This window comes from Microcebus murinus, chromosome 14 (genome assembly GCF_040939455.1).
Source record: "Microcebus murinus isolate Inina chromosome 14, M.murinus_Inina_mat1.0, whole genome shotgun sequence".
In the NCBI taxonomy this organism is placed as follows: Eukaryota; Metazoa; Chordata; class Mammalia; order Primates; family Cheirogaleidae; genus Microcebus; species Microcebus murinus.
The window spans coordinates 51,326,166-51,352,643 of NC_134117.1; the positions used below are offsets into that span (position 1 = coordinate 51,326,166).

General features: G+C 40.7%; 1 protein-coding gene across 5 annotated transcripts in view; it reads left to right on the forward strand.

The window, feature by feature from the left end:
• Positions 1-26,478, forward strand: part of TET1 (tet methylcytosine dioxygenase 1) — a 134,270-nt gene that overhangs the window by 61,174 nt on the left and 46,618 nt on the right. For all 5 annotated transcript variants that reach the window (XM_012762670.3, XM_012762673.3, XM_012762675.3 and 2 more), the window contains one exon: positions 20,722-22,999. In XM_012762670.3, coding sequence (XP_012618124.2) covers positions 20,722-22,999 — 2,278 coding nt within the window. The remainder of the gene's footprint in view (positions 1-20,721; positions 23,000-26,478) is intronic.

The following is a 26,478-nucleotide window of genomic DNA, read 5'->3' on the forward strand; positions in this document are numbered from 1 at the left end:
AGTTGTCATTACTCCTTAATCTCCAGACTGTAACAGTTCTCAGTGTTTCTTTTGTCTTTTTATGATGGGGTCCTGACCCCGGGCCGAGGAGCAGTGGCTTGCTAGGAACCAGGCCGCATAGAAGGAGGTGACTGGCATGCAAGGGAGAGTGGGAACCCTAGTGTAAACCGAAGCCTACTGTAAACTGCACATACCAGTGATCTAGGTTGCATGCTCCTTATGACAATCTAATGCCTGATGATCTGAGGTGGAGCTGAGGCTCATGAGCTGAGCCCTGATGCTAGTGCTGGGGAGTGGCGGTTAATACAGATTATCATTAGCAGAGAGGTTTAACTGCACAATAAATGTAATGAATGCACTTGAATTATCCCGAAACCAGCCCTCCTCACCCCCCAGCAATCCGTGGAAAAATTGTCTTCCATGAAACTGGTTCCTGGTGCCAAAAAGGTTGGGGACTACTGTTTCATGACATTGGTACTTTTGAAGAATCTCGGTCAATTATTATGTAGAATGTCCCTCAGATTAAGTTTGCTTGATACTTCCTTTTTTTTTTTTTTTTCTTGAGATAGTGTCTTACTCTGGTGCCTGGGCTACAGTGCTATGGCGTCAGCCAAGCCCATAGCAACCTCAAACTCCTGGACTCAAGTAATTCTCCTGCCTCAGCCTCCCGAGTAGCTGGGACTAGAGGTGAACGCCACGATGCCTGGTTAATTTTTCTATTTTTTAGTAGAGACAGGGTCTCGCTCTTGCTCAGGCTGGTCTCGAACTCTTGAGCTCAAGCAATCCTCCTGCCTCAGCTTTCCAGAGTGCTAGGATTACAGGCATAAGCCACCAAGTCCTGCCCCATTACTTCCTCATGATTAGATTTAGGATATGCATTTTTGGGTATAACTCACACAAGTTATCTGCCCATCTCTGTGTATCACATTAGAAGATCTCATATATCGCTTAACTTTGATCTCTTGGCTTACTTGCCTGCCAAGTTTCTTCTCTGTAAAATTACTGTTTCCCTTTTTAATCAACAAATATCTTGTGGGGAGATACTGGGGAAATATGCAAATACTCCATTTTTCATATTTAGGATCCATATACAATTATTGCCTCCCATAATTATTAATGTGGTGTTTTACCAAATGGTCATATTCTATTTTTACCTTTCCTTCTGCATTTATTTTATTTTTTTGAGACAGAGTCTCGCTTTATTGCTTAGGCTAGAGTGAGTGCCGTGGCGTCAGCCTAGCTCACAGCAACCTCAAACTCTTGGGCTCAAGCAATCCTCCTGCCTCAGCCTCCCAAGTAGCTGGGACTACAGGCATGCACCACCATGCCCAGCCAATTTTTTCTATATATATTAGTTGACCAATTAATTTTTTTCTATTTCTAGTAGAGACGGGACCGGGTCTTGCTCTTGCTCAGGCCAGTTTCAAACTCCTGACCTCTAGCAATCCGTCCACCTCGGCCTCCCAGAGTGCTAGGATTACAGGCGTGAGTCACCTCGCCCAGCCTCCTTCTACATTTATTAATGGAAATTCTACTAGAAGAAAGTGCTGTCCCTTTTCTCTCATTTATTCATTCAATTATTTATTATATCAATATGGACTCATGGCTATTTTATTCTCTGGACTGTAAATCATTACTGGTAGATATTTGAAGGATTAAGGAAGAGTGAATGTCTTTTACTTGCCATCTCAGGTGCTAGGAGATAAAAATACGACTGATGGGTGGGTGGGTGGAAGAAACAGCACACTATACTGTTTGGAGGTAATTAGTTTCCTGTTACTCTGGGTACTTAGCAAAGGTTGAGGAATCATTTAGCAAAGGCAATGCAGTGGGAGTCCATGCCTAGCATCGATAGGTGACTCAGTCCCCTTTAAGGTCTCTCCTAACTCTGAGATCCTCTGAGCAGCTTAAGCAAAAAACACAGATGGCCACTTCATAGCTTACTTAACTACTAAGCTTGTGTAGTCAGGGTTTTGCATCAGAGCATGTGTAGCCTCTGGTGTATCTGTCATGTAATTAGTAGAGCCCAGCAGGACCCCCCGGCAAAGCATAAAGTGTGTAGAAGTTCAATGTGAATAATCTAAATATGCCATCCGTGATGTATTCCACAACATGCATATAGTTGGGGTCTCCCTTGTAAGACTGAACATAATGATGCATAGGGGTAGCTCAAGGTGACTTTTGTTGAAATGTATAAAGAAGGATTATTTCATTTACCGGTGGTGTTTTCTAATACTAAGTACAGTGCTGTGTGATTTGTTGCCTGCTGCTGCCTCAAATCCTTTGTCAGCACTTCTTCCTCTGAATTTCAGCCTGGAATTATAACCCCTAGACATTTTCATATTTTTCAACTGAATTCTTTGTGGTTTTTTAAAATTCTTTTCTTAATTTTTTTTCTTTCCTTTTTTTTTTTTTTTTTTTTAATTTTTTTGAGACAGAGTCTCACTGTGTTGCCCAGGCCAGAGTGTTATGGTATCAGCCTCGCTCACAGCAACCTCAAACTCCTGGGCTCAAGTGATCCTCCTGCCTCAGTCTCCCAAGTAGCTGGGACTACAGGCATACGCCACCATGCCTGGCTAATTTTTTCTATATATTTTTAGTTGTCCAGATAATTTCTTTCTATTTTTAGTAGAGATGGGGGTCTCGTTCTTGTTTAGGCTGGTCTTGAACTCCTGACCTTGAGCAGTCCTCCTGCCTTGGCCTCCTAGAGTGCTAGGATTACAGGCCTGTGCTCACTGGACCAGGCCTTTCAGCTGAATTCTATGCATGTTGCTTGTGCCCTCCATGTCTGAGATATTTTAATGAAGCAATATGACAAACATTTTATTTTCTCATTTTATGTTCTTTTACAATGTCACTGAAATTTTCTTCCCTTTATGTAGCTTGGAGTATTGGTCCCATTTATTATTGGCCCATCCCTTGATTTCTGCTCTTTTTCAAGTAATTGTTAAGTTTAGAAGGTCTGAGATTTAATTTGAATCTCTGTTAGCTGAATATGCTCACTGCTGGCAAGGGTCCTTTGTTGGCTGTATTTAATCCAGTTTTTAGTCACTGTGATTGCCCTTTTCCAAGCTGATTTGTTTGAATCCCTTTTGCAAGTAAAATACCAAGAGGCCTTGTAGGACTTGCTTCATTATTAATGTCCAAATGTATAACATCTGCTGAGGCTTCATCATGCAGGAGCCTGGTGTTCTCAAAAGTCCCATTAGTTCTACTGCTGTCATCTTATTTGTTAGCAGGCATCAAAATGGTTTAAAAACAGACCACAAAAGGCTACTTGGCAACATTCTGGAGTAATACAGATTAGATGTATTTTCCGCATAAGGTTGTAACTTTGTAATTCATAAAAGAGGTGAGAAAAATTCAGCAGTAACAGAAAGCCTTCAGTATTCACAGACTAGGAAGCCATATCATTTTCTGGTGTTATTTCTATCATCATTAAAAGCCTAATATTCATTTGTGTTGGTCTTTACAATGTTCCTCAGTTGTATGATTTAAAAATTTGGTGTTCTTCTTTTTTATTGTGTAGCACCAATATTTTGAGAACTGTGGAATTCAGTATATTGTTTACAGCTGTCAAATAATTACTTAAAAGGTGGGGAGGGAATGCAGTGTCTTCTGTGTGATTGTAGTGATTTATAATTGTAATATTTTTTGGAAATGCTTTCATTTTATATGTGGTGCTTATTTCCATTGTGAAATAGATGAAAGAATTATTGCCACAAATATTCTGGTGGAGTTTGTTTATTGACTGATTGATCTATTAGAGATGTCAGCCAGGCTACAGTGCACTGTTATAATCATAGCTCACTTTAGTTTTGAACTCTTGGGCTCAGTTGCCTTATTTGTTTTTGTTGACACAGAGTCTCATTCTGTCACCCTGGATAGAGTGCAGTGGCGTCTTCTCTGCAACCTCCAATCCTGGGCTATAAGCAATCCTTCTACCTCAGCCTCCTGGGTAGCTGGGGCTACAGGTACCAACCAGTGCAAAGCCAGGCTGGGGTTTCTTTCTTCCTTCCTTTCTTTTTTTTTTTGTCCCACTTCTTTTTTTGTTCTTTTTGGTAGAGATGGGGACTCACTCTTGCTCAGGCTGGTTTCGAACTCCTGAGCTCAAGCAATCCTCCTGCCTCAGCCTCCCAGAGTGCTAGGATTACAGATGTGAGCCACTGTGCTCACCCCAAAATGCTGGTCTCAAATGATCCTTTCACCTCAGCCTCTGGAGTAGCTGGGACTATAGGTGTGAGCCACCACACCAGGCAAATTTCTTTCTTTTTTTTTTTTTTGTGGAGACAGTGTCTTCATATGTTGCCTCAGCTGGTTTTGAACTGCCCTCAAGCAATTCTTCCGCCTCACCCTTCCAAAGTGCTAGGATTATGGGAATGAACCACTGCATTCAGCCATTGAAATTTTTTCTTTTTTTCTTTTTTCTTTTTATTTTTTTTTGAGACAGAGTCTCGCTTTGTTGCCCAGGCTAGAGTGAGTGCCGTGGCGTCAGCCTAGCTCACAGCAATCTCATGACTCCTGGGCTCAAGCAATCCTACTGCCTCAGCTTCCCGAGTGGCTTCCCATGGCTTGCACCACCATGCCTGGCTAATTTTTTTTTCTGTATATATTAGTTGGCCAATTAATTTCTTTCCATTTATAGTAGAAACGGGGTCTTGCTCTTGCTCAGGCTGGTTTCGAACTCCTGACCTCAAGCAATCCGCCCGTCTTGGCCTCCCATATTGCTAGGAATACAGGCGTGAGCCACTGCGCCTGGCCTAAAATTTTTTTTTTAGTTTTTATTTTTTTAGACAGAATCTAGCTCTGTTGCCTGGGCTAGAGTGCCATGGCATCAGTCTAGCTCACAGCAACCTCAAACTACTAAGCTCCAGCAATCCTTCTGCCTCAGCCTCCTGAGTAGCTGAGACTACAGGCATGCACCACCATGCTCAGCTAAATTTTTTTTCTATATGTATATTTTTAGTAGTCCAGATAATTTTTTCTATTTTTTTTTTTTTAGTAGAGATGGGGTCTCTCTCTTGCTCAGGCTGGTCTCAAACTCTAGACCTTGAGCAATCCACCCGCCTCAGCCTCCCAGAGTGCTAGGTGGTGGGAACCACCGCACCTGGCCCCTTTTTAAATTCTTTTAGAGACACAGTCTCCTGTTGCCCAGGCTGGTCCCAAGCTATCCTCCCACGTCAGCCTTGTGAGTAAGTGGGATGACTGATGGGTACGTCTACCTTGCCCAGCTTAGAATTCCATTATATAGATATATCATACTGTACTTTATTCATCCAGTCTTATACAGTTTTGAAATGATAACTGTTATTATGCTTCTTAAATAAACCTTCAGTAAACATTCCTGTATACATTTTTTTTTCAAGAGACAGGGTATGCTCTATCACATAGACTGGAGTGTGGCCTTATCATACCTTACTTTAACCCTGAATTCCTGTGCTCAAGTGATCCTCCCACCTTAGCCTCCTGAGTAGCTGGGACTACGGGTGCTGGCCTCAAGCAATCTTCCCACCTTGGCCTCCCAAACTGGTGGGATTACAGGAGTAAGCCAACATGCCTGGCCACTTTGTATACATTTTTAATTCTTTTTCATATTAATAAGATGTCTAAATATCTTAAATTATTACTCATAATAAAAATAGGAAAATTAGGAAAAATTTCTCATCTTTATATTTATTTGTGGAAATAAAAGGAGGGAAAAAAACCAAGACTATAACTAAACCCATGGTTTGAATGTACCAATTTGCCCACTGAAGTACAAAGACAATTTGTACTTGTGTGTAGCATCTCTTAGCTTCATAGATCTACTTGTAAGTGTCTATCCGTTTTTTTCTTTTTCTTTTTTTCCTTTTTTTGAGACAGAGGCTCTGTTGCCCAGGCTACATAGAGGTGTTGTGGCGTCAGCCTAGCTCACAGCAACCTCAAACTCCTGGGTTCAAGAAATCCTTCTGCTTCAGCCTCCTGAGTGGCTGGGACTCCAGGCATGTGCCACCATGCCCAGCTAATTTTTTCTATATATTTTTAGTTGGCCAACTAATTTCTTTCTATTAGTAGAAAGAAATTTATTTCTCACAGTGCTGGAGGCTGGAAGTAGAGACGGGGTCTTGCTCTTGCTCAGGCTGGTCTCAAACTCCTGACCTTGAGCAATCTGCCGCCTTGGCCTCCCAGAGTGCTAGGATTACAGGCGTGAGCTACCATGCCTGGCCCATCCCATTTTTTTCTTGCTGACTTGTCATGATTGAAACATGTACCAAAAGAAGGGATCGAACCTGGTATATATCCATTATCTCAATTCAACCATTATCTTTGTGTGTGTATGAATTATTGGAAGGTAGAAGTTATCATCCTTAAGGTTAAATCTCTTAATAGTAAGAGATTTACGTGGTCATGCAGATTACAATTCCCTTCTAGTATCAAATATTGAGTCCATTCTTAGATTTCCCCAGTTGTTTTCCAAATGAAACACTTTTGAGCCTAGGAGACATCCACCAAGATAAGTCCAGGATTGGGAGATAGCACTGCAAACAAATAAGAAGTACAATCAATCAGTTTGATAAAGAGCTGTGCATAGATAGTAAACCAAGGAATTGCTGGTTTATCTGGCTGAGGTTGGTTAAGAAATCATGGTTTTAGGCACTGGTGGCTCGCTCCTGGAATCAGAATGCTTTGGGATCCCAAGATAGGATGATCCCTTGAGGGCAGGAGATGGAGACTAGCTTGGGAACAGTGAGACCCCATCTCTACAAAAAATTTAAGAATCTGGAGGACGCACCTAAAAAAAAAAAAATTAAGAAAAAACTAGTCTGGTGTGGTGGCTCAAGGCTGTAGTTGCAGCTATTTGATAGGCTGAGTGGAGAGGATCACCTTGAGTCCAGGATGCAGTGAACTATGATGACACCACTGTACTCTAGCCCAGGCAACAAAGTGAGACTGCATCTCAGGAGGCAAAAAAAAAAAAAAGCCTGTTTCTACCTTCACCTTTTGTCCAGTAGTTGATAGATGAATAGGTGATTTTGGGTCTGACTGGACAGGCTGGGGGGAGGTGTTGAATGACAAAAGGGCATTCTAGGTTGAGGTTGCTGTGACCTCAAGCAAGGCTGCTTAAAATAGAATTTGGCAAGGCTGGGGTCCGGATAGAATGGTGGCAAGAGACACTGTGTAAAAATTGGCCAGAGTCAGGGAACTAGAGGGCTTATTTGCTAGGCTGAAAAATGTGGATTTTGCTCTGAAACTAGTGGTTCCCAAATTCCTTTACCAAGGTTCTCTTTGAACCTTTATGGTGTTTTTATGTCCAGACCCATTTGAATCATGCAAGGGCTAATTTAGAATCTGTAGTGTTTGAAAATCCCCTTAGGTGATGTAGTTGTTCAGCCAGGTGCAGAATGCAGCCTGAAGGAATGAAATTTACAATTTAGAATGAACCCCTTACAACTGCATTGTCTAATACTTGAAATTTGGGTAGCACAACTAAGACACTGACTTTGTGATTTCATTTGAATCTATTTAATTTTAAAACTGAAGTATTATGGCCGGGTGCGGTGGCTCACGCCTGTAATTCTAGCACTCTGGGAGGCCAAGGCGGAAGGATCGCTTGAGCTCAGGAGTTCAAGACCAGCCTAAGCAAGAGTGAGACACCATGTCTACTCAAAGAATAGAAAGAAATTAGCTGGAAAACTAAAAAAATATACATATAAAAAAAAAAAATTAGGCCGGGCGCGGTGGCTCACGCCTGTAATCCTAGCTCTCTGGGAGGCCGAGGCGGGCGGATTGCTCAAGGTCAGGAGTTCAAAACCAGCCTGAGCAAGAGCGAGACCCCGTCTCTACTATAAATAGAAAGAAACTAATTGGCCAACTGATATATATATAAAAAAAAATTAGCCGGGCATGGTGGCACATGCCTGTAGTCCCAGCTACTCGGGAGGCTGAGACAGAAGGATCGCTCGAGCCCAGGAGTTTGAGGTTGCTGTGAGCTAGGCTGACGCCACGGCACTCACTCTAGCCTGGGTAACAAAGCGAGACTCTGTCTCAAAAAAAAAAAAAAAAAAAAAAAAAATTAGCCGGGTATGGTGACACATGTCTGTAGTCCCAGCTACTTGGGAGGCTGAGGCAGGATGGCTTGAGCCCAGGAGTTTGAGGTTGCTATGAGCTGGGCTGACGCCATGACACTCTAGCCCAGGCAACAGAGTGAGACTCTGTCTCAAAAAAAAAGATATTCTGGAAATTCATTGAATTTAGCATTTGGGACTACAATGATAAATCTTGAATAGTTTCAGTGTAGTGATGGCTATAAAAACCTAATTATAGTGGGCTAAAGAGTACATGTTAGACAGACAGTGATTGCAGACAATTATTTAGAAAGGACTTTAGTTGTAAAATGGTGCAGTAAGATTGGGTGGGAGCTGATACTCTGGCAGGTTTTGTTTTCTTAAGATAAAAAAGACTCCAGCTTGTTATAGCCTGTGGGGAAGGAGCCTGGAGGGGAAGATTTACAGATCTCCAAACTTTGGCTCCGGAAAGCTCACTGATTTTTCTCTTAGGAATGTGTAAACATCTCTGTGCATATCATCACCAGCTGAGTGCTGATGGTAAAAAAAAATACTCGCTATTCTTGGAGCATTTGTTCTTAGAAAGCTGACACAGAAATAGACATTTTTTTCTTTAAGGGAAAACACTGGTGGAACTGACTAGAAACCCAAGACCACTGGACAATATAGAAAAATCTAAAAGCCCGAACCTTTCCTGGGGCCTGTATGATCTTAAATTAACTAGTTATCTGATGGCCTTCTTCATGGAGTTAGGCAAGATCCCTGAATATTATCTTTGATCATGAGGGAGAATTCCAGGCAGGATGACTTAATAGAGGCTCAACCCCAATGGAAAACAGCAGTTGTCATAGGTCAAATCTCTTGAAATCTTGAGGAAAATTTAAGTGCTATTTGAAAAAAAAAAAAAAGGAATTTGGAACCTGCCTTCTATCTTGAGCCTTTACAGTATGAGTGATGATAAGCTGTATTTGTAAAACTAGTGTGATGGTGGCCAGGGGGAGGTGGCTCACGCCTGTAATCCTAGCACTCTGGGAGGCTGAGGAGGGCGGATCGCTCAAGGTCAGGAGTTTGAAACCAGCCCGAGCAAGAGCGAGACCCCGTCTCTACTATAAATAGAAAGAAATTAATTGGCCAACTAAAAATATATAGAAAAAATTAGCCAGGCATGGTGGCACATTCCTGTAGTCCCAGCTACTCAGGAGGTTGAGGCAGAAGGATTGCTTGAACCCAGGAGTTTGAGGTTGCTGTCAGCTAGGGTGACACCACGGCACTCTAGCCTGGACAACAGAGTGAGTCTCTGTCTCAAGAAAAAAAAAAAAAACCAGTGTGATTGCATCTTGTTTGATTGAATCTTCTCTGATTGAATCAGGTAATGTAAAATTGTATGATTTTTTTTTATTAAAAATTTTTTTTCTTTCTTTTTCATTTTTTTCTTTAATTTTTTTAGCTTTACTTTCTTTCTAGCAGTTGGCAAAGATAAGTTTTTTAATTTTTATTTTTTTATTTAAAAAAAAATTATAGAACCTGGGCCACGATGGTGAGAGCGCTGAATCCTAACCACTAGACCACCAGAGAGGCTTTTTTATTTTTTTAAGGCAGGGTCTCACTCTGTGGCCTAGGCTGGAGTATAAGTGGCATGATCACTGCTCATTACAGCCTCCAACTCTGGGCTTGTATTTTTTTTTTTTTTTTTTGAGACAAAGTCTCAGTCTGTTGCCTCTGCTAGAGTGCTGTGGCATTAGCCTAGCTCACAGCAACTTCAAACTCCTGGGCTCAAGAATCCTGCCTCAGCCTCCCGAGCAGATGGGACTACAGGCATGTACCACCATGGCCGGCTAATTTTTTCTATATATATTTTTTAGTTGGCCAATTAATTTCTTTCTATTTATAGTAGAGATGGGATCTTGCTCTTGCTCAGGCTGGTCTCGAACTCTTGAGCTTAAGCAATCCTTCTGCCTCAGCCTCCCTGAGTGCTAGGATTATAGGCGTGAGCTACCGTGCCAATCTGGGCTTGTATGGTTTTTAAATTTGTTTGGGGGCTATTATTTAATACCAATAAGTTTTTACTGGATCTTAGTCTCCCAATTATGTGGAACTTAAAAAATTCAGGGAAAGGCTGAGCCCACTCCTGTAATCTTAGCATTCTGAGAGGCTGAGGTTAGAAGATCACTTGAAGTCAGGAGTTCAAGACCAGCCTGAGCAAGACTGAGACCTCACCTCTATTAAAATAGAAAAATTAGCTGGGTGTGGTGGCCCATGCCTGTAGCCCCAGCTACTCTAGAGGCTGAGGCCAGAGGATTGCTTGAACCAAGGAATCTGAGGTTGCTGTGAGCTAGGCTGAAGCCATGGCACTCTAGCCCTGGCAACAGAGTGAGACTCTGTCTAAAAAAAAAGAAAAAAGAAAGAAAGAAAAAAATTGAGGTAATAAGATAAAATTTATCAGAATTATCCAGAAATAAGGAAGATTATAGTTTAAGGAACATTTGATGGGAAAATGGACAGTGACCTTTGACCACATCCTCAAGGATTAGATTCTAAATTGAGTTTTAAATGCACACACTTTCCTTAGTAACTTTGTGTGACCCCAGAGTATGCAGTATATATTGATTTTGGACATTAGGTGATGCTATCTTGATTAGCTATGCTGTACCACTACAACTCAAAGTTAACATCCTTTCACAGTGTTTGGTAAGTGATGGAGCTGAGAGAATAGCCAAAATTTGTTTGATTCCAGCCTAATCTATGTACTTAAAAATATATGAAATAGTTAAGATACTGAAGGAGTATAACAAATACACAGAACACCAGAGTTGGTTATTAAACCTAAGCATGTGTGGCATTGTTCATGAAAAGTGTGAAGAATAAAAAGGCAGTAGATTTGGTTTTAGAACCCTCTAGGAGTAAGCTCAGGGGGGACATGGCTACAGTCAAGTCACCCAGAGGTGTGAGAGCAAAGCTCCAGGGGAGACCTAGGTTTCAGAGAGTTTTCAGTGTAAATTCTTCTTGGGGGTCTACAAACAAGACACTTAAGGAGTCAAGCAAGTTAAATCTATGGTATTTAAGGAATGAGTGAAATTGGCAATTGAGAACTCAATTATAACATTGGAGGAAGAAGTTTAAGATATTTGAATGAGGAGGGAAGTTGGTAAGATGATAGCTTGAGACTGATTTGAGGGCTTAGAGTGCTTTTTCTTCTTTTTGACTGGGAAAACTCCTAGGCCCAAAGGAAGAGGACTATGGCCAGGAACACCTGTGACTAGAGAGGTTTCGCTCTTAGGTCAGTAGTGATTATCTATACATTTGGAACCAATCTTCAGTGTACATGTTGTTTTTATTAAATAGAAGTTTGGTGTTTTTTTTTTTTTTTAAGACATACCACCACACTCGGCTAATTTTTTCTACTTTTATTTTTTTATTATTATTTTTTACTTAAAAATATTATGAAATTATCAATTTTATTTCTTTTTATTTATTTATTTATTTTTCTGTTAGGCAAGGAACAAACAAATCTGCAGGTTTTTCTACTTTTAGTAGAGATCGGGTCTTGCTTTTATTCAGGTTGGTCTCAAACTCCTGATCTCAAATGATCCTCCCACCTCAGACTCCCAGAGTGCTGGGATTAAGGAGGCGGAGCCACCACACTGGGCCTAAGTGGAGGTTTTTGATCCTTCCCTTTATCAACAACGAGTTCAAGTTCCCCTCCTCCCTTCACCCCACCCCTGATTTAAAAGCCTTTGCTTTGGATTCTAATACCCTGTGGCCAGAGGAGGGTGGAGTTTTTCTGGGGGTAGGAATGAAAAAATTGGATTAAAAAAGAAGCCTACCGGCCTCTAGTGAAGACTTTTGTGTGTGTCATGGCTCCTGTCCGGCCCAGGTGTAGAAGAGCCAGGAGGTCAAACAGCATCAAGGTAGGATGAGTGGGTTGAGGATCATCTGGTCCCTCAGATCCACTGTTTAGGGCCCGCACTTTCTTTGGCCCCATCTTTCTGTGGTCTTTGACTCTCTCAACTAATGGTTGTGGGCAGAGTAGGGAAACAGAGCTGAAGGAAAACTCAAAGAATGTTAGGACTACAAAACCCATTTAGTAGCTGACCTATTTTCATCCTTACAAGAGGGAAAAGAAAATTTGTTGGCTGGAAATTTGGACTAGCCGATTTCACTGCTCTGGTAGGATAAGGCAGGTATTTTTCAGATCTCCTTTGAAAGAGATTTTTCTTTTATTTTTTATTTTATTTTATTTTATTTTTGAGACAGAGTCTTGCTTTGTTGCCCAGGCTAGAGTGAGTGCCATGGCGTCAGCCTAGCTCACAGCAACCTCAAACTCCTGGGCTCGAGCAATCCTTCTGCCTCAGCCTCCCAAGTAGCTGGGACTACAGGCATGCACCACCATGCCCGGCTAATTTTTTGTATATATATCAGTTGGCCAATTAATTTCTTTGTATTTATAGTAGAGACGGGGTCTCGCTCTTGCTCAGGCTGGTTTTGAACTCCTGACCTTGAGCAATCCGCCCGCCTCAGCCTCCCAAGAGCTAGGATTACAGGCGTGAGCCACCGCGCTCGGCGAGATTTTTCTTTTTTTTTTGAGACAGAGTCTCCCTTTGTTGCCTAGGCTAGAGTGAGTGCCATGGCGTCAGCCTTAGCTCACAGCAACCTCAAACTCCTGGGCTCAAGCAATCCTCCTGCCTCAAGCCTCCCAAGTAGCTGGGACTACAGGCATGCGCCACCATGCCCGACTAATTTTTCCTATATATTTTTAGTTGTTCAGCTAATTTCTTTCTATTTCTTTTAGGCGAGACAGGGTCTCGCTCTTGCTTAGGCTGGTTTCGAACTCCTGACCTTGTGCAATCCGCCCGCCTTGGCCTCCCAGAGTGCAAGGATTATAGGGGTGAGCCACCCTGTCCCGCCCTAAAAGGGATTTTTGTTGTTTTTGCCTTAAATGTTCATTTTATAATGTTTCTTGGGTGAATCGTTGGTGGGTAGTTGGGTCGTCTTTTTTTTTCATCGCACACTACGGAGAAATGTTCATCTTTTTTTTTTTTTTTTTTTGAGACAGAGTCTCACTTTGTTGCCCAGGCTAGAGTGAGTGCCGTGGCTTCAGCCTAGCTCACAGCAACCTCAAACTCCTGGGCTCAAGCGCTCCTTCTGCCTTAGCCTCCCAAGTAGCTGGGACTACAGGCATGTGCCACCATGCCCGGCTAATTTTTTCTCTATATATTAGTTGGCCAATTAATTTCTTTCTATTTCTAGTAGAGACGGGGTCTCGCTCTTGCTCAGCTGGTTTCGAACTCCTGACCTCCAGCAATCCACCTGCCTCAGCCTCCCAGAGTGCTAGGATTACAGGAGTGAGCCACTGCGCCCGGCCTGTTTGTCTTTTTTTGCAGTTTAAATTTGGTTTTATTAGCAAGCAGTGGTGGCGAGCATTGTAGGGCAGTCTGTTGTAGAACAGGGCATGAACTCCATGCTTCTTATTTAGGGTCAGTGGGAAGAAGTGAAATATAGTACCTTAAAGTCAGCATGAGATCAGTGTGGTGACTCACTGTTAGTCTAGCACTCTGGGAGGCCCAGGCAGGAGTATTCCTTGAGGTCTGGAATTCAAAACCAGCCTGACCAAGAGCAAGACCCTGTCTCTACAAAACATAGAAAAATTAACCAGGCTTTGTAGCATGTGCCTGTAGCCCCGGCTACTCCGGAGCCTGAGGCGGGATGGTTGCTTGAGGCCTGTAGTTTGAAGTTGTGAGGAGCTATCATGAAGCCACTGCACTCTAGCTGGGGCTACAGAGCAAGACTCTGTCTCTATAAACAAACAAACAACTCCCCCCCCAAGTCAACATTAATAGAGGCACTCGTGGTTCTCTATGAATTTTCTTCCCCAAACATTCCATTTTCAGGGTGAGAATATAGGTCCTGAGGATGTCACTTCTGATTAGACATAAATACTTTGTGGGCTGCCCCTTGTGTGTTCTACATAATAGTTTATGAAAAATTGTTTTTTCCCTCAACAATGTGGTTTATTTACTTCATGCTTTCTCAAGGGAAATAAGAATTGATTCTTGGTGAGTCGGAGAATCTTAAATATTACAATGTACAGAGGAAATAAATAGTGCATCTGTGGTATTAAAATGTCATAGGGAAGGCTATTAGGAAAAAGTGCCTAAAAAGGCTTGTTTGGAGGTGGGGTATTGGTGAAAATGAAAAAAAGTTGAGGAACACTGATCTACCTGTAGTTAAGGTCATAGTCTTACTGGACTATTTCTATGAACATACTTTGAAAGACTTTATTTTTCTGTGATTTGAGTAGCTGTGTCTTGATACAGGAAATGCTACGTGTATGGGGGGGAGAGGGTGTGATCAGATTCTGTTCAAATGACACAGGCATTTCAGAAAGAAATATCACACTGCTCAATGCCACTGAGATCCTTCAAGAGTGGGTACGAGATTATCAAGACAATGGGAATCTGGAAAAACGAGAAAATGGAGGGGGCTTGGGAAGTATTGGACCCAGACTTGATCTAAGAAGTTCAACATTCTTGTTGGTTCAGAGTGGTCAGGAGGAGCCCAGAGCAACTTATAGTCCTAGGATGTTGTTGTTTTCTGAGACTGAGTCTCACTCTGTTGCCCATGGCTTCAGTCCAGCTTACAGCAACCTCAAACTCCTGACCTCGAGTGATCCACCCGCTTCGGCCTCCCAGAGTGTTTTTTAAAATCCATGAAATATAATTGACTAACAAAGCTTAGGTATTTTTTTTTTTTTTTTTTTTTGAGACAGAGTCTGGCTTTGTTGCCCGGGCTAGAGTGAGTGCCGTGGCGTCAGCCTAGCTCACAGCAACCTCAAACTCCTGGGCTCGAGTGATCCTTCTGCCTCAGCCTCCCAGGTAGCTGGGACTACAGGCATGTGCCACCATGCCCGGCTAATTTTTTATATATATATATCAGTTGGCCAATTAATTTCTTTCTATTTATAGTAGAGATGGGGTCTCGCTCAGGCTGGTTTTGAACTCCTGACCTTGAGCAATCCGCCCGCCTCGGCCTCCCAAGAGCTAGGATTACAGGCGTGAGCCACAGCGCCCGGCCAGCTTAGGTATTTTTAATCAAGCTTACTAATTGATGAGCATACCTTATAAAACTATTCTTTTGGTACATAAATCTTTTCTTTCTTTCTTTTTTTGAGACATAGTCTCAGTCTTGCTGGGGCTAGAGTGCCTTGGCGTAGGCATAGCTCATGACAACCTCAAACTTCTGCACTCAAGTGATCCTCCTGCCTCTGTCTCCTGAGTAGATGGGCAGGTGTGCACCACCATGCCTGGCTAATTTCTTTCTATTTTTAATAGAGACGGGGTCTCATTCTTGTTCAGGCTGATCTCCTGAGCTCAGGTGGTCCTCCCACCTTAGCCTCCCAGAGTGGCTAGGATTACAGGCATGAGCCACCTCCCCGTCTCTTACATGAATCTTAAAAGGGGTGGGGAGCCGTGGCTCGTGCCTGTAGTCCTAGCATTCTGGGAGGTCCAGGTGGGAAGATCCCTTGAGGTCAGGAGTTTGAGACCTGAGCATAACCGAGACTCCATCTCCACTAAAAATACAAAAAATTAGCTGGGCGAGGCAGGTGGCGTGTATCTGTAGTCCCAGCTACTTGGGAGGCTAAGGCAGAAGGATTGTTTGAGCCCAGGAGTTTGAGGTTGCAGTGAGCTTCATGCCACTGCACTGTAGCCAGGACAACACAGAGAGACTGTCTCAAAAAGAAAAAAAATAACCTTAAAAGGACCTCAAGGCCAGACTGAGTGGTGGCTCAGGCCTGTAATCCTAGCACTCTGGGAGGCCAAGGCGGGTGCATTGCTCAAGGTCAAGAGTTCAAGACCAGCCTGAGCAAGAACGAGACCCCCTTTTCTACTAAAACAATAGATACAAATTAGCTGGACATCTAAAAATATATAAGAAAAAAAGATTAGCCGGGCATGGTGGCACATGCCTGTAGTCCCAGCCACTTGGGAGGCTGATGCAGTAGCATTGCTTGAACCCAGGAGTTTGAGGTTGCTGTGAGCTAGGCTGACACCACCGCACTCACTCTAGCCTGGGCAACAAAGCAAGACTCTGTCTCAAAAATAATAATAATAATAATAATACTTTATGTATTTTACAAATATTTACCCAGTCTATCATTTGACTTATGACCATTCATCTATTTATGGTAATATTCCTCCTATATATTTTGACAGATATACATATTAAGAAATAAATACATTTTTTATGATGATTTAGTACATAGTCACACATACATACAAAAGAGGTACATTGTTATACTTTAAATGTAGTGTACTCATTATTTTAATACCATTCCATGTTTTTAAAAAATACTATCACAAAACTAAATTAATACTGGGACTCATGTATTCTGATCAGCAATTTGAAAAGCACCGTATTATGGTTTATTTTGCCTTTAAAATTTTTAATTTTATGTGTGGTCAAAGAAGTCTATCTTTTCCTTTATGGCTTCTCAGTTTTTACTATTGCTTTGGAAGATTTTCTCCATCTTTTAGTGTTCTTATTCTTATATCTTTTGTGTGTGTGTGTATAACATGTAAATTTTATATGAAATACACATTTCAGTGTTTATATATAGAGTCTTAGTGAAATATACCCGTTAGTTTGCACATTATCTTTGGCTGCTTACTGGATACAAAGCAGTAGTTGTGTCATATTTACTATCTGGTCCTTTACAAAAAGAGGTTACTGTTGAATCCTGTATAAACAATGTATATTTTGTTAAACTAATCACGTGTTTAATCTTTTTTTTTTTTGAGACAGAGTCTCGCTTTGTTGCACAGGCTAGAGTGAGTGCCGTGGCATCAGCCTAGCTCACAGCAACCTCAAACTCCTGGGCTCAAGCAATCCTGCTGCCTCAGCCTCCCAAGTAGCTGGGACTACAGGCATGCGCCACCACGCCCGGCTAATTATATATATATATATTAGTTGGCCAGTTAATTTCTTTCTATTTATAGTAGAGACGGGGTCTTGCTCTTGCTCAGGCTGGTTTCGAACTCCTGACCTCGAGCAATCCGCCCACCTCGGCCTCCCAGAGTGCTAGGATTACAGGCTTGAGCCACCGCGCCCGGCCACGTGTTTAGTCTTAAATGTCTTTTCTTTTCACCTTTGTTATGGTGGGGTGGTATGGAGTGGGCCTGTAGTCCCAGCTACTAAGAAGGCTAAGGCAGGATCCCTTGTGCCCAGGAGTTTGAGGTTCCTGTGAGCTGTTATAGAACCTGTGACTAGCCACTACACGGGCAACATAGTGAGACCCCTGTCTCTTAAAAAAAAAAAAAAAAAGATGGGCCAGGCGCAGTGGCTCATGCCTGTAATCCTAGCACTCTGGGAGGCTGAGGCAGGCGGATTGCCTCCAGGTCAGGAGTTCGAAACCAGCCTGAGCAAGAGCGAGACCCCTTCTTTACTGTAAATAGAAATTAATTGGCTAAATAATATATATGCATGCCTGTAGTCCCAGCTACTAGGGAGGCTGAGGCAGAAGGATTGCTTGAGCCCAGGAGTCTGAGGTTGCTGTGAGCTAGGCTGACGCCATGGCACTCACTCTAGCCTGGGCAACAAAGTGAGACTCTGTCTCAAAAAAAAAGATGGAACGAATGAAAGCTTTGTCCAAAATTGTCTTTCATTTTTAAAAAATTATGTCTTGTCCAGAATATTTATTTTTTATATTTAAATTATTATTTTCAATTTCTGCTCCATGTTTTGATGTTGGGCTCAAACTTTCCTCTTGTGCCATTAAAAAGCTAATAATTTCTCCACTGCTTAAAAATACCAGCCTTTTAATACTAAATTATTACATACACTTGGGATTAGCCTGTTAATTTGTTTACCTTTCCAGTGAGTTTAAAATTATTAATTCTTTATAATATTTAAAATCTTATACTCATGTTATTTCTTTCAAAGAAAAGTTTGGCCATTTTATTTTTATTTTTAAAAAGTTCTGATTGAGACTGGGCATCTTGGCTCGTGCCCTTAATCCTAGCACTTTGTGAGAATGAGGCAGGAAGATCGCTTGAACTTGGGAGTTTGACGTTGCTGTGAGCTAGGTTGATGCCACTGCACTCTAGCCCAGGCAACAGAGTGAGACCCTGTCTCCAAAGCAAAAAACCCAGCTCTTATTGAAATGTAATACTTATACAGAATAATATACACATGACAATTGTATATTTTGATTAATTTTGGCAAACTGGACATACCTACTTAACCTATACCCTGATTAAGAAACAAGCTATATTTTCACTCAGATTTTTAAATATTTAATTATACAATTGGGTAATGCTCACATTTTATATATATGTAAATATGTCTTTAAAATATAGAGATGGAGGTCTGGCTATGTTGTCCAAGCTGGTCTCAAACTCTTGAACTCAAGTTGATCCTGCCAACTCAACCTCTTTTTTTTTTTTTGAGACAAAGTCTTGTTTTGTTGCCTGGGCTAGAGTGCCATGGCATCAGCCTAGCTCACAGCAACTTCAAACTCCTGGGCTCCAGTAATCCTCCTGCCCCAGCCTTACAAGTAGCTGGGACTACAGGTGTGTACCACCATGCGGGGCTAATTTTTTCTATTTTAGTTTCCCAGCTAATTTCTTCTAATTTTAGTAAAGACAGGGTCTCGCTCTTGCTGAGGTTTGTCTTAAACCCCTGACCTCAAGCAATCCTCCCGCCTTAGCCTCCTAGAGTGCTAGGAATTGTCTATGAAATGATTATATTTACTTTATTTAACAAGAATCCTCCTAATTTTTGATATTTATATATTTCTGTTTTCTTGAGATATTTACTAGACTTTCTAGAGCCATGTTAAATATCAGTGGTCTACAGGTTGTTTTTCCTTTTTTAAAAATGACAAATACAAATTTTATAGATTTATCATAGGCAACATGATGTTTTGAAATATGTATAAGCTGGGAAATGGTAGTTGTCATCCTATTGACTCCTGATAGCAATGACAATACCTCTACTATCTTAATTCCTGTGTTATTAGGTTTGATGAGCTATTTCAATGTTATTAATAAAAAAAGAACAAAACAAGGATTAGCCTGTAGTTCCAGCTACTCGGGAAGCTAAGGTAGGAAGATCTCTTGAGCCCAGGAGTTCCAGGACATGGGGTGCTATAATTGTACCTGTGAATAGGCACTGCACTCCAAGTTGGGGGAGACCCCTGTCTCAACAAATAAATAAATAAATAAGTGTTGGAGGGAATAGAGAATGACTGCTTAATGGGTACAGAATTTCTCTTTCGGGTGAGGAAAATGTTCTGGAATTAGATAGTAGCACAACCATTGCAAATTAACTAAAAACCACCGAATTGTACACTTTTAAATTGAATAGTGATGTATTTCATGTCATGTAAATTTCATCTCAATAAAAAAGGGGAATTATATCCCTCTGCACTTTCTAGAATGGCTAAAATGAAAGTCAGAAAATACTAATTATTAATAAGAATGTGGAGCAATTGGAACTCTCATAATTACTGGTGGGTGTGTATATCGATAACCACTTTAGAAAATTCTTTGGCCTATTTTCTAAAGCTGAAGATACCCACACACTCGTATCACCCAGCACTTTCCCCCTACCCAATGCATATGTATGTTCACCTAAAGATGACATTAGAATGTTATAGTATACTTTTTATTTATTTATTTATTTTTTGAGACAGAGTCTTGCTTTGTTGCCCAGGCTAGAGTGAGTGCCATGGCGTCAGCCTAGCTCACAGCAACCTCAAACTCATGGGCTCAAGCAATCCTTCTGCTTCAGCCTCCCGAGTAGCTGGGACTACAGGCATGCGCCACCATGCCCAGCTAATTTTTTCTATATATATTAGTTGGCCAATTAACTTCTTTCTATTTATAGTAGAGACGGGGTCTTGCTCTTGCTCAGATTGGTTTTGAACTCCTGACCTTGAGCAATTTGCCTGCCTCGGTCTCCCTGAGAATTAGGATTACAGGCGTGAGCCATGGCGCCCGGCCTGTTATAATATACTTTAAACAGCCAAAACCTAAAAATAATCCAGATGTACATCTCCAGTAGAATAGATGACTACATTGTCATATACAGCAATGATAGTCAATGGACTACAAGTATAATTAACAGCATGGATATATCTCATATTTTTGAATAAAAACCTGTCAGTTATGTGAAGTTTAAAAACAAGCAAGAGAAATTTATGATGTTAGATATCAAGACAATGGTTACCTTTTGGGGGCTGAGTGATGACAAGACAGAGGAGTTCATGTTTGGGATTTGGTTACATATATGTTCATTTTGTGAAAGTTCAATAAGCTATATGAGTTTTACACTTTACTGTGTGTATGTTCTTCTTGAATACAATTTGCATTAAAATGATGGATAGTCCCAGTGAATAGTAGCAATTTTAGAATAGTTGAAAAATTTACTTGGAAAAACAAATCAACTCAACCAAATATTAACTGGAATGAGATTATGATCGATTCTAGTTCTTTCTTTCCCTAGACCTCCCTTTTTGGTATTTTATGACTTCTCTAAGCACGTAAAAAGCAAAAATAATACTCTTAGGGTGTATCCAGCAGGGTTTCATCTTTAGTTGCTATTATATTTTGAAGTTCTTACAGCTCTTATTTAGATATTTAGGTAGATGCTATGAGTAATTTCTATATTTATTTTACAGGCAGATTTTGACCACAAACCAGTAAATGGCCCCAAGTCAGAATCCATGGACTACAGTAAATGTGGTCATGGGGAAGAACAAAGATTGGAATTGAACCCAAAACCCCTTGAAAATGTAGCTAAAAATGAAGAAAGCATGACAGGTATTGAAGTGGAAAAGTGGACGCAAAACAAGAAATCACACTTAATTGATCATGTCAAAGGAGATTTTGGTGCTAATGTGACAGAAGCTGAAAAATCAGAAAACTCTGAAATTGACAAGAAACAAAACAAACCTCCACAATTGTTTATACAAACTGTAAGAAATGGCATTAAAAATGTACACTATTTACCAACTGAAACAAATGTGTCATTTAAAAAATTCAGTATTGAAGAATTGGGCAAGGCATTTGACAACAATTCCTATAAATTACTAAAAGACACTGCAAACCATAACAATGCCATGAGCTCTATTGCTACTAGTGAGAGCTGTGATCATCTCAAGGGGAGGAGTAATGTGTTAGTCTTCCAGAAGCCTGGCTTTATCTGTAATTCTAATCCAGATTCTTCAAACGTCCATAAAAACAGTCACACTAGTACACACAATGAAGGCGATCAACCAAAAACTCCTGACAATATGCCAAGTAAAGAACCAAAAGATGGGTCCCCAGTTCAAGCAGGAATTTTATCCTTAATGAAAGATAGGAGATTAACACTGGACCAAGTGGTAGCCATAGAGGCCCTGACTCAACTCTCAAAAGCCCCATCAGAGAATTCCTCACCATCAAAGTCAGAGAAAGATGAAAGCTCAGAGCTGAGAACACCTCGATTGCTTAATAGCAGCCATACAGCTTTCTGTGATGTTGGAAAAGACCTTCAAGACCCAAACATACAGGGAGAGCCACCAAACCTTCATCACTGTCCATCTTTGGAAAAGCAAAGTTCCTGCAACATAGTGGTATTCAATGGCCAAAATACTCTTTCCAACTCACATATCAGCTCAGCTACTAACCAAGCATCCACAACATCACATGAATATTCAAAAGTCACAAATTCAATACCTCTTATACCAAAAACAAATTCATCCAAGACTGACACCAGTAAAAATATTGCTAAAGGTAGGATTACTTTTGACAGTTGTTCCAAGATTTTGCATCAGTCCCCACCAAGAAGTAATAAATTGGGGTATTGTAATGAGTTACTGGACAAAAGTAAAAATTTGGACTCAGATGCATTGTGTCAGGATGCAGCCCATACTCAAATTGAGGAAGATGTTGCAACACAACTAACACAACTTGCTTCAATAATTAAATCTACTAATACAAATCCAGAGGGCAAAAAACTTGAAAGTAATAACCATGCACAGCAAAAATATAGTCAGGAAAAGGGCTTAATACAACATAAACCACCTTCAAGTGTACAAAATAATGGCTCATCATTAACAAAGCAAAAGAATACAACCCAGAAAAAGACAAAATCCACCCCATCAAGAGATCGGCGGAAAAAGAAGCCTATAGTTGTAAGTTGTCAAGAAAAGCATCAGCAAAACCAGAAAAAGTCTTATCAGTATCGTCAGTTACATGACATTTGGATAGGATCCAGATTTCAAAGATATGGGCAATTTTATTCACCTGTTTTTCCTCCCCTTTTGGGAGAAATTCCACCCATAACCACAATGTGCAAACCACTGGCTCCAAAAAGTTCAACCATACAAGACAAAAAATTCTTTCCTCCAATAACTCAGATAAAATTTGAGAGGTATACAGAATTAGCACAGGAAAAAATGGTGAAGGTTGAACCACTGGATTCTCTTACCTTAATTCATTTTAAAATGGAATCCAATGGGCAGGCGTTTACAGATAAAGCTTATAATTCTCAGGAACAGTCAACAGTGAATGTCAATCAGAAAGCTCACCCTTCGACCCAGCCCTCCTCTCCACCTAGCCAGTGTGTTAATGGGATGGCTGGTGATGACCAAATACAGTTGCAACAAGATGTTAAGGAGCAACTCATGCATCAGAGACTGCCAACATTGCCAGGTATCTCTCAAGAGACACCCTTACCGGACCCAGCACAAATTCTCAGGAATGTAAATGTAGTGTGTTCAGGTGGAATTACAGTGGTTTCTACCAAAAGTGAAGAGGAAGTCTGTTCATCTAGCATTGTCGGATCAGAATTTTCCCCAGTAGACAGCACACAGAAAAGTTTTAATGATTATGCCATGAACTTCTTTACTAACCCAACAAAAAACCTGGTGTCTATAACTAAAGATTCTGAACTACCCACCTGTAAATGTCCTGGTAAGTACTTGTGTGGATGTGTTCTTTCACCCTCATAAACTGCCTCAAGTCATGACAGAAGCTTGTGTGGTATTTTTGCCCCATTCCTGTTCTAGCTAAGATAGACTTAGTAATTCTATAACCATTTTTCTGTGTGATCTTTATTCATTCTGCCCAGAAAAAAAAAATGGAAAATTCAACTCATAATTTGGAAAACAAAGGTAAATTTCTCAAGTGGAAAATATACTAATTTCTCTCACGGCAAAATGTCTCTTGTTTGTTGTGCATAGCCTAAGAATGAATTCCCTTATTACTTCATTACAGTTTGTTTATTCTTCCCGTATTAAAAAGAATTTCAACCTACTAGACTTTCATTAACGTTTTTATGTGTGTGAGATAGATTCCATACAGAGAATGTAAAATGTGGATACAACTTAAACAAATAACTTTAGAAAGTATAGATGGCAATTGCCATCCTGGTCTAGAACTGAAACTGGCTTATATCTTTTTCAGTGTCTTGTGCTTTCGTGCTCTATGCAACATAAAGGGTGCACTCATATCTAAAGAAATTCCATAATCTTGGTCACTTGAAGAGTTCATAAATCTTTTTGAATTTTAACAAATTTGTCCAATAAATATTGATTTCCTATTTTAAAAAAAGCAATTTATGCTAATAGCTGAGTTAATGAACTTATTTCTAACTAATGTATTTATACATTTTTGTGCCTTAGGAGTCATTGAAAGAACATTCAGAAACTAACACTTTGTTTTATCGGTGTGTTAAAAGCACTGAGAAAATCTTGCTGGGGTAAAGATTCTCAGGCAAGACTTTTGAGAAATTTACTCAGTATTTGAAATATGTGAAAGCTTAAGTTGATTCCTGTGTTGATTATTGGAAGGATAAGTATTCATTTTGATATTTTTTAAGCATAGTAGGAAAAAATAGTGTAATGCAGTGATGCCTTTTAGTTCTGGATTATTCAGAGTACACTTGATATCCTGAAATAATATCCTTCCATTTCTCTGCTCATTATTCAACACACGGTTTTTGACAAACTACCATGTGCCAGTCACCAAGGATAGGCTCTCCTGAGAAGAATCTCATAATCTGGAATGGGTGACAGTGCTGTCTGAGTGGAGTTGAATTGGGAGAATAAGAGGTTCTTGGAACAACGAGACAAGAGTGGAAAATGATAATGGCTCCTATTCTAGAGCTCTTACTACAAGTCACAAGTCTGATACTCTGCTAAGCCTTGACTTGTTATATTCACAGCAACTCTACAAAGGGAGGGCTTTTTATCCCTGTTTCACAAATGAGAAAACTGAGGCACAGAAAACTTAACAGCTAGTAAGTGAATTAGGATTCAGAGACATGTAGCCGTCTCAACTCCAGAGCCTATATAACTTTCACCTTCTGTTGCTTCAAAGATCTGAAGTATAAAAGGGAAAACACTTTTCTGAATATCATTACAGTTAGATAAAAGGCCTATAATCCCACATGCAAGTACCAATAAAGTTTATATACCTGAGCTAGTCTAGTTTTACTGTGTGCATGGTTCTAAAAGGATGCTTGTCTAGTTTCAAGATCCTTTCTTTATTTTTTATTTATTTTTTTGAGACAGAGTCTTGCTCTGTTGCCTGGGCTAGAGTGCTGTGGCGTCAGCCTAGCTCACAGCAACCTCAAACTGGGCTCAAGCAATCCTCCTGCCTCACAGCCACCCAAGTAGCTGGGACTACAGGCATGTGCCACCATGCCTGGCTAATTTATATATGTGTGTGTGTGTGTGTGTGTGTGTGTGTGTGTGTGTGTGTGTGTGTGTGTAAAATTTATTTATTTATTTATTTGGTCATCCAGCTAATTTCTTTCTATTTTTTTTAGTAGAGACGGGGTCTTGCTCTTGCTTAGGCTGGTCTAAACTCCTGAGCTCAAATGATCCGCCCGCCTCGGCCTCCTAGAGTGCTAGGATTACAGGCCTGAGCCACCACACCTGGCCCGAGATCCTTTCTTTGTACAAAATAACTACTCACAGTTTATAAAAGTAGAGACAGCCAGGCATTCAAAGTTGACTGAGTACCTGCAGTGGACTCAGAACTGTTTCATACACTGTCACTAACATGTCTTTCATTAATCATTACATGTGAGTTTACTGTGCTTATTGTGTAAGAAAGGTAACTTTAAGATCCAGAAATCATTTCAAGTAAGACCATCATATCTGAGGGTAAAGAATTTCCATGGTGATATTATGTTCTAGCAAAATAGAGTAAATTGATCTCCAGATCAGGGTTCCTCGAACTTAGCATTATTGGCATTTTGTACCTAAAAGTTCTTTGTTGTAGGGGGGTTATTCTGTGCATTTTTGGATGTTTAGCAGCATCCCTGACCTCTATCCACTAGATAGTAGTACACATACAATATCTGCTGAGTTTCACAACAAAAATGTCTCCAGATATTGCCAAATGTCTTCTTAGCAGCAAAATTACCCCTGGCTCAGAACCGCTGCTCTAATCACCAATAGTAAGTTAAAAATCTATTCAGTGTATCTTGCTTAATAAGCCACAGAAGTAAGTCTTCTTTCTATTTGATGTCCGATGAGAATTATTAAATAATGACTTTTTTTTTTTTTTTGAGATAGAGTCTCACTTTGTTGCCTAGGCTAGAGTGAGTGCCGTGGCGTCAGCCTAGCTCACAGCAACCTCAAACTCCTGGGCTCAAGCAATCCTTTTACCTCAGCCTCCCTAGTAGCTGGGACTACAGGCATGCACCACCATGCCCAGCTAATTTTTTCTCTATATATTAGTTGGCCAATTAATTTCTTTCTATTTCTAGTAGAGACGGGGTTTCGCTCTTGCTCAGGCTGGTTTCGAACTCCTGACCTCGAGCAATCCGCCCGCCTTGGCCTCCCAGAGTGCTAGGAAGTCATTCTTGTTATACATGATGCTAAGAGGCCAAGTTAAAAATAATGTTTTCCCAATAAATGTATAATTTATGCTCTCAAATTCAAACAGGGCTGGGTGCAGTAGCTCACACCTATAATTCCTAACACTTTGGTAGGCCGAGGCTAGAGGGTTGCTTGAGGCAAGAAATTCAAGACTATCTCTGAGCAAGAGTGAGACCTCAGCTTCTACAAAACATAGAAAAATTAGCTGGGCATGGCAGTACGTGCCTGAGCCCCAGCTCTCAACCCAGGAGGTTGAGGCAAGAGAATCGCTTGGGCTCAAGAGTTTGAGGTTGCAGTGAGCTGTGATGATGACACTGCACTCTAGCCAGGTGACAGAGCAAGTCTCTGTTTCAAAAAGGAAAAAAAAAAAAATTCAAAGGGTACAGAAACATGGAAATGTCTTCACATAATCCCCATTCTCTGAAAATAAAAATTCCTGTTATACAGTTTTCTATAGGAATTAACATTATTACTGATTTTAATTTTGTTTCCCTGTTTACAAAATTTAGGACTTTTAGAACATGCTATTTTTGCCACTTGGTTTTTTAAATTCATGAAATC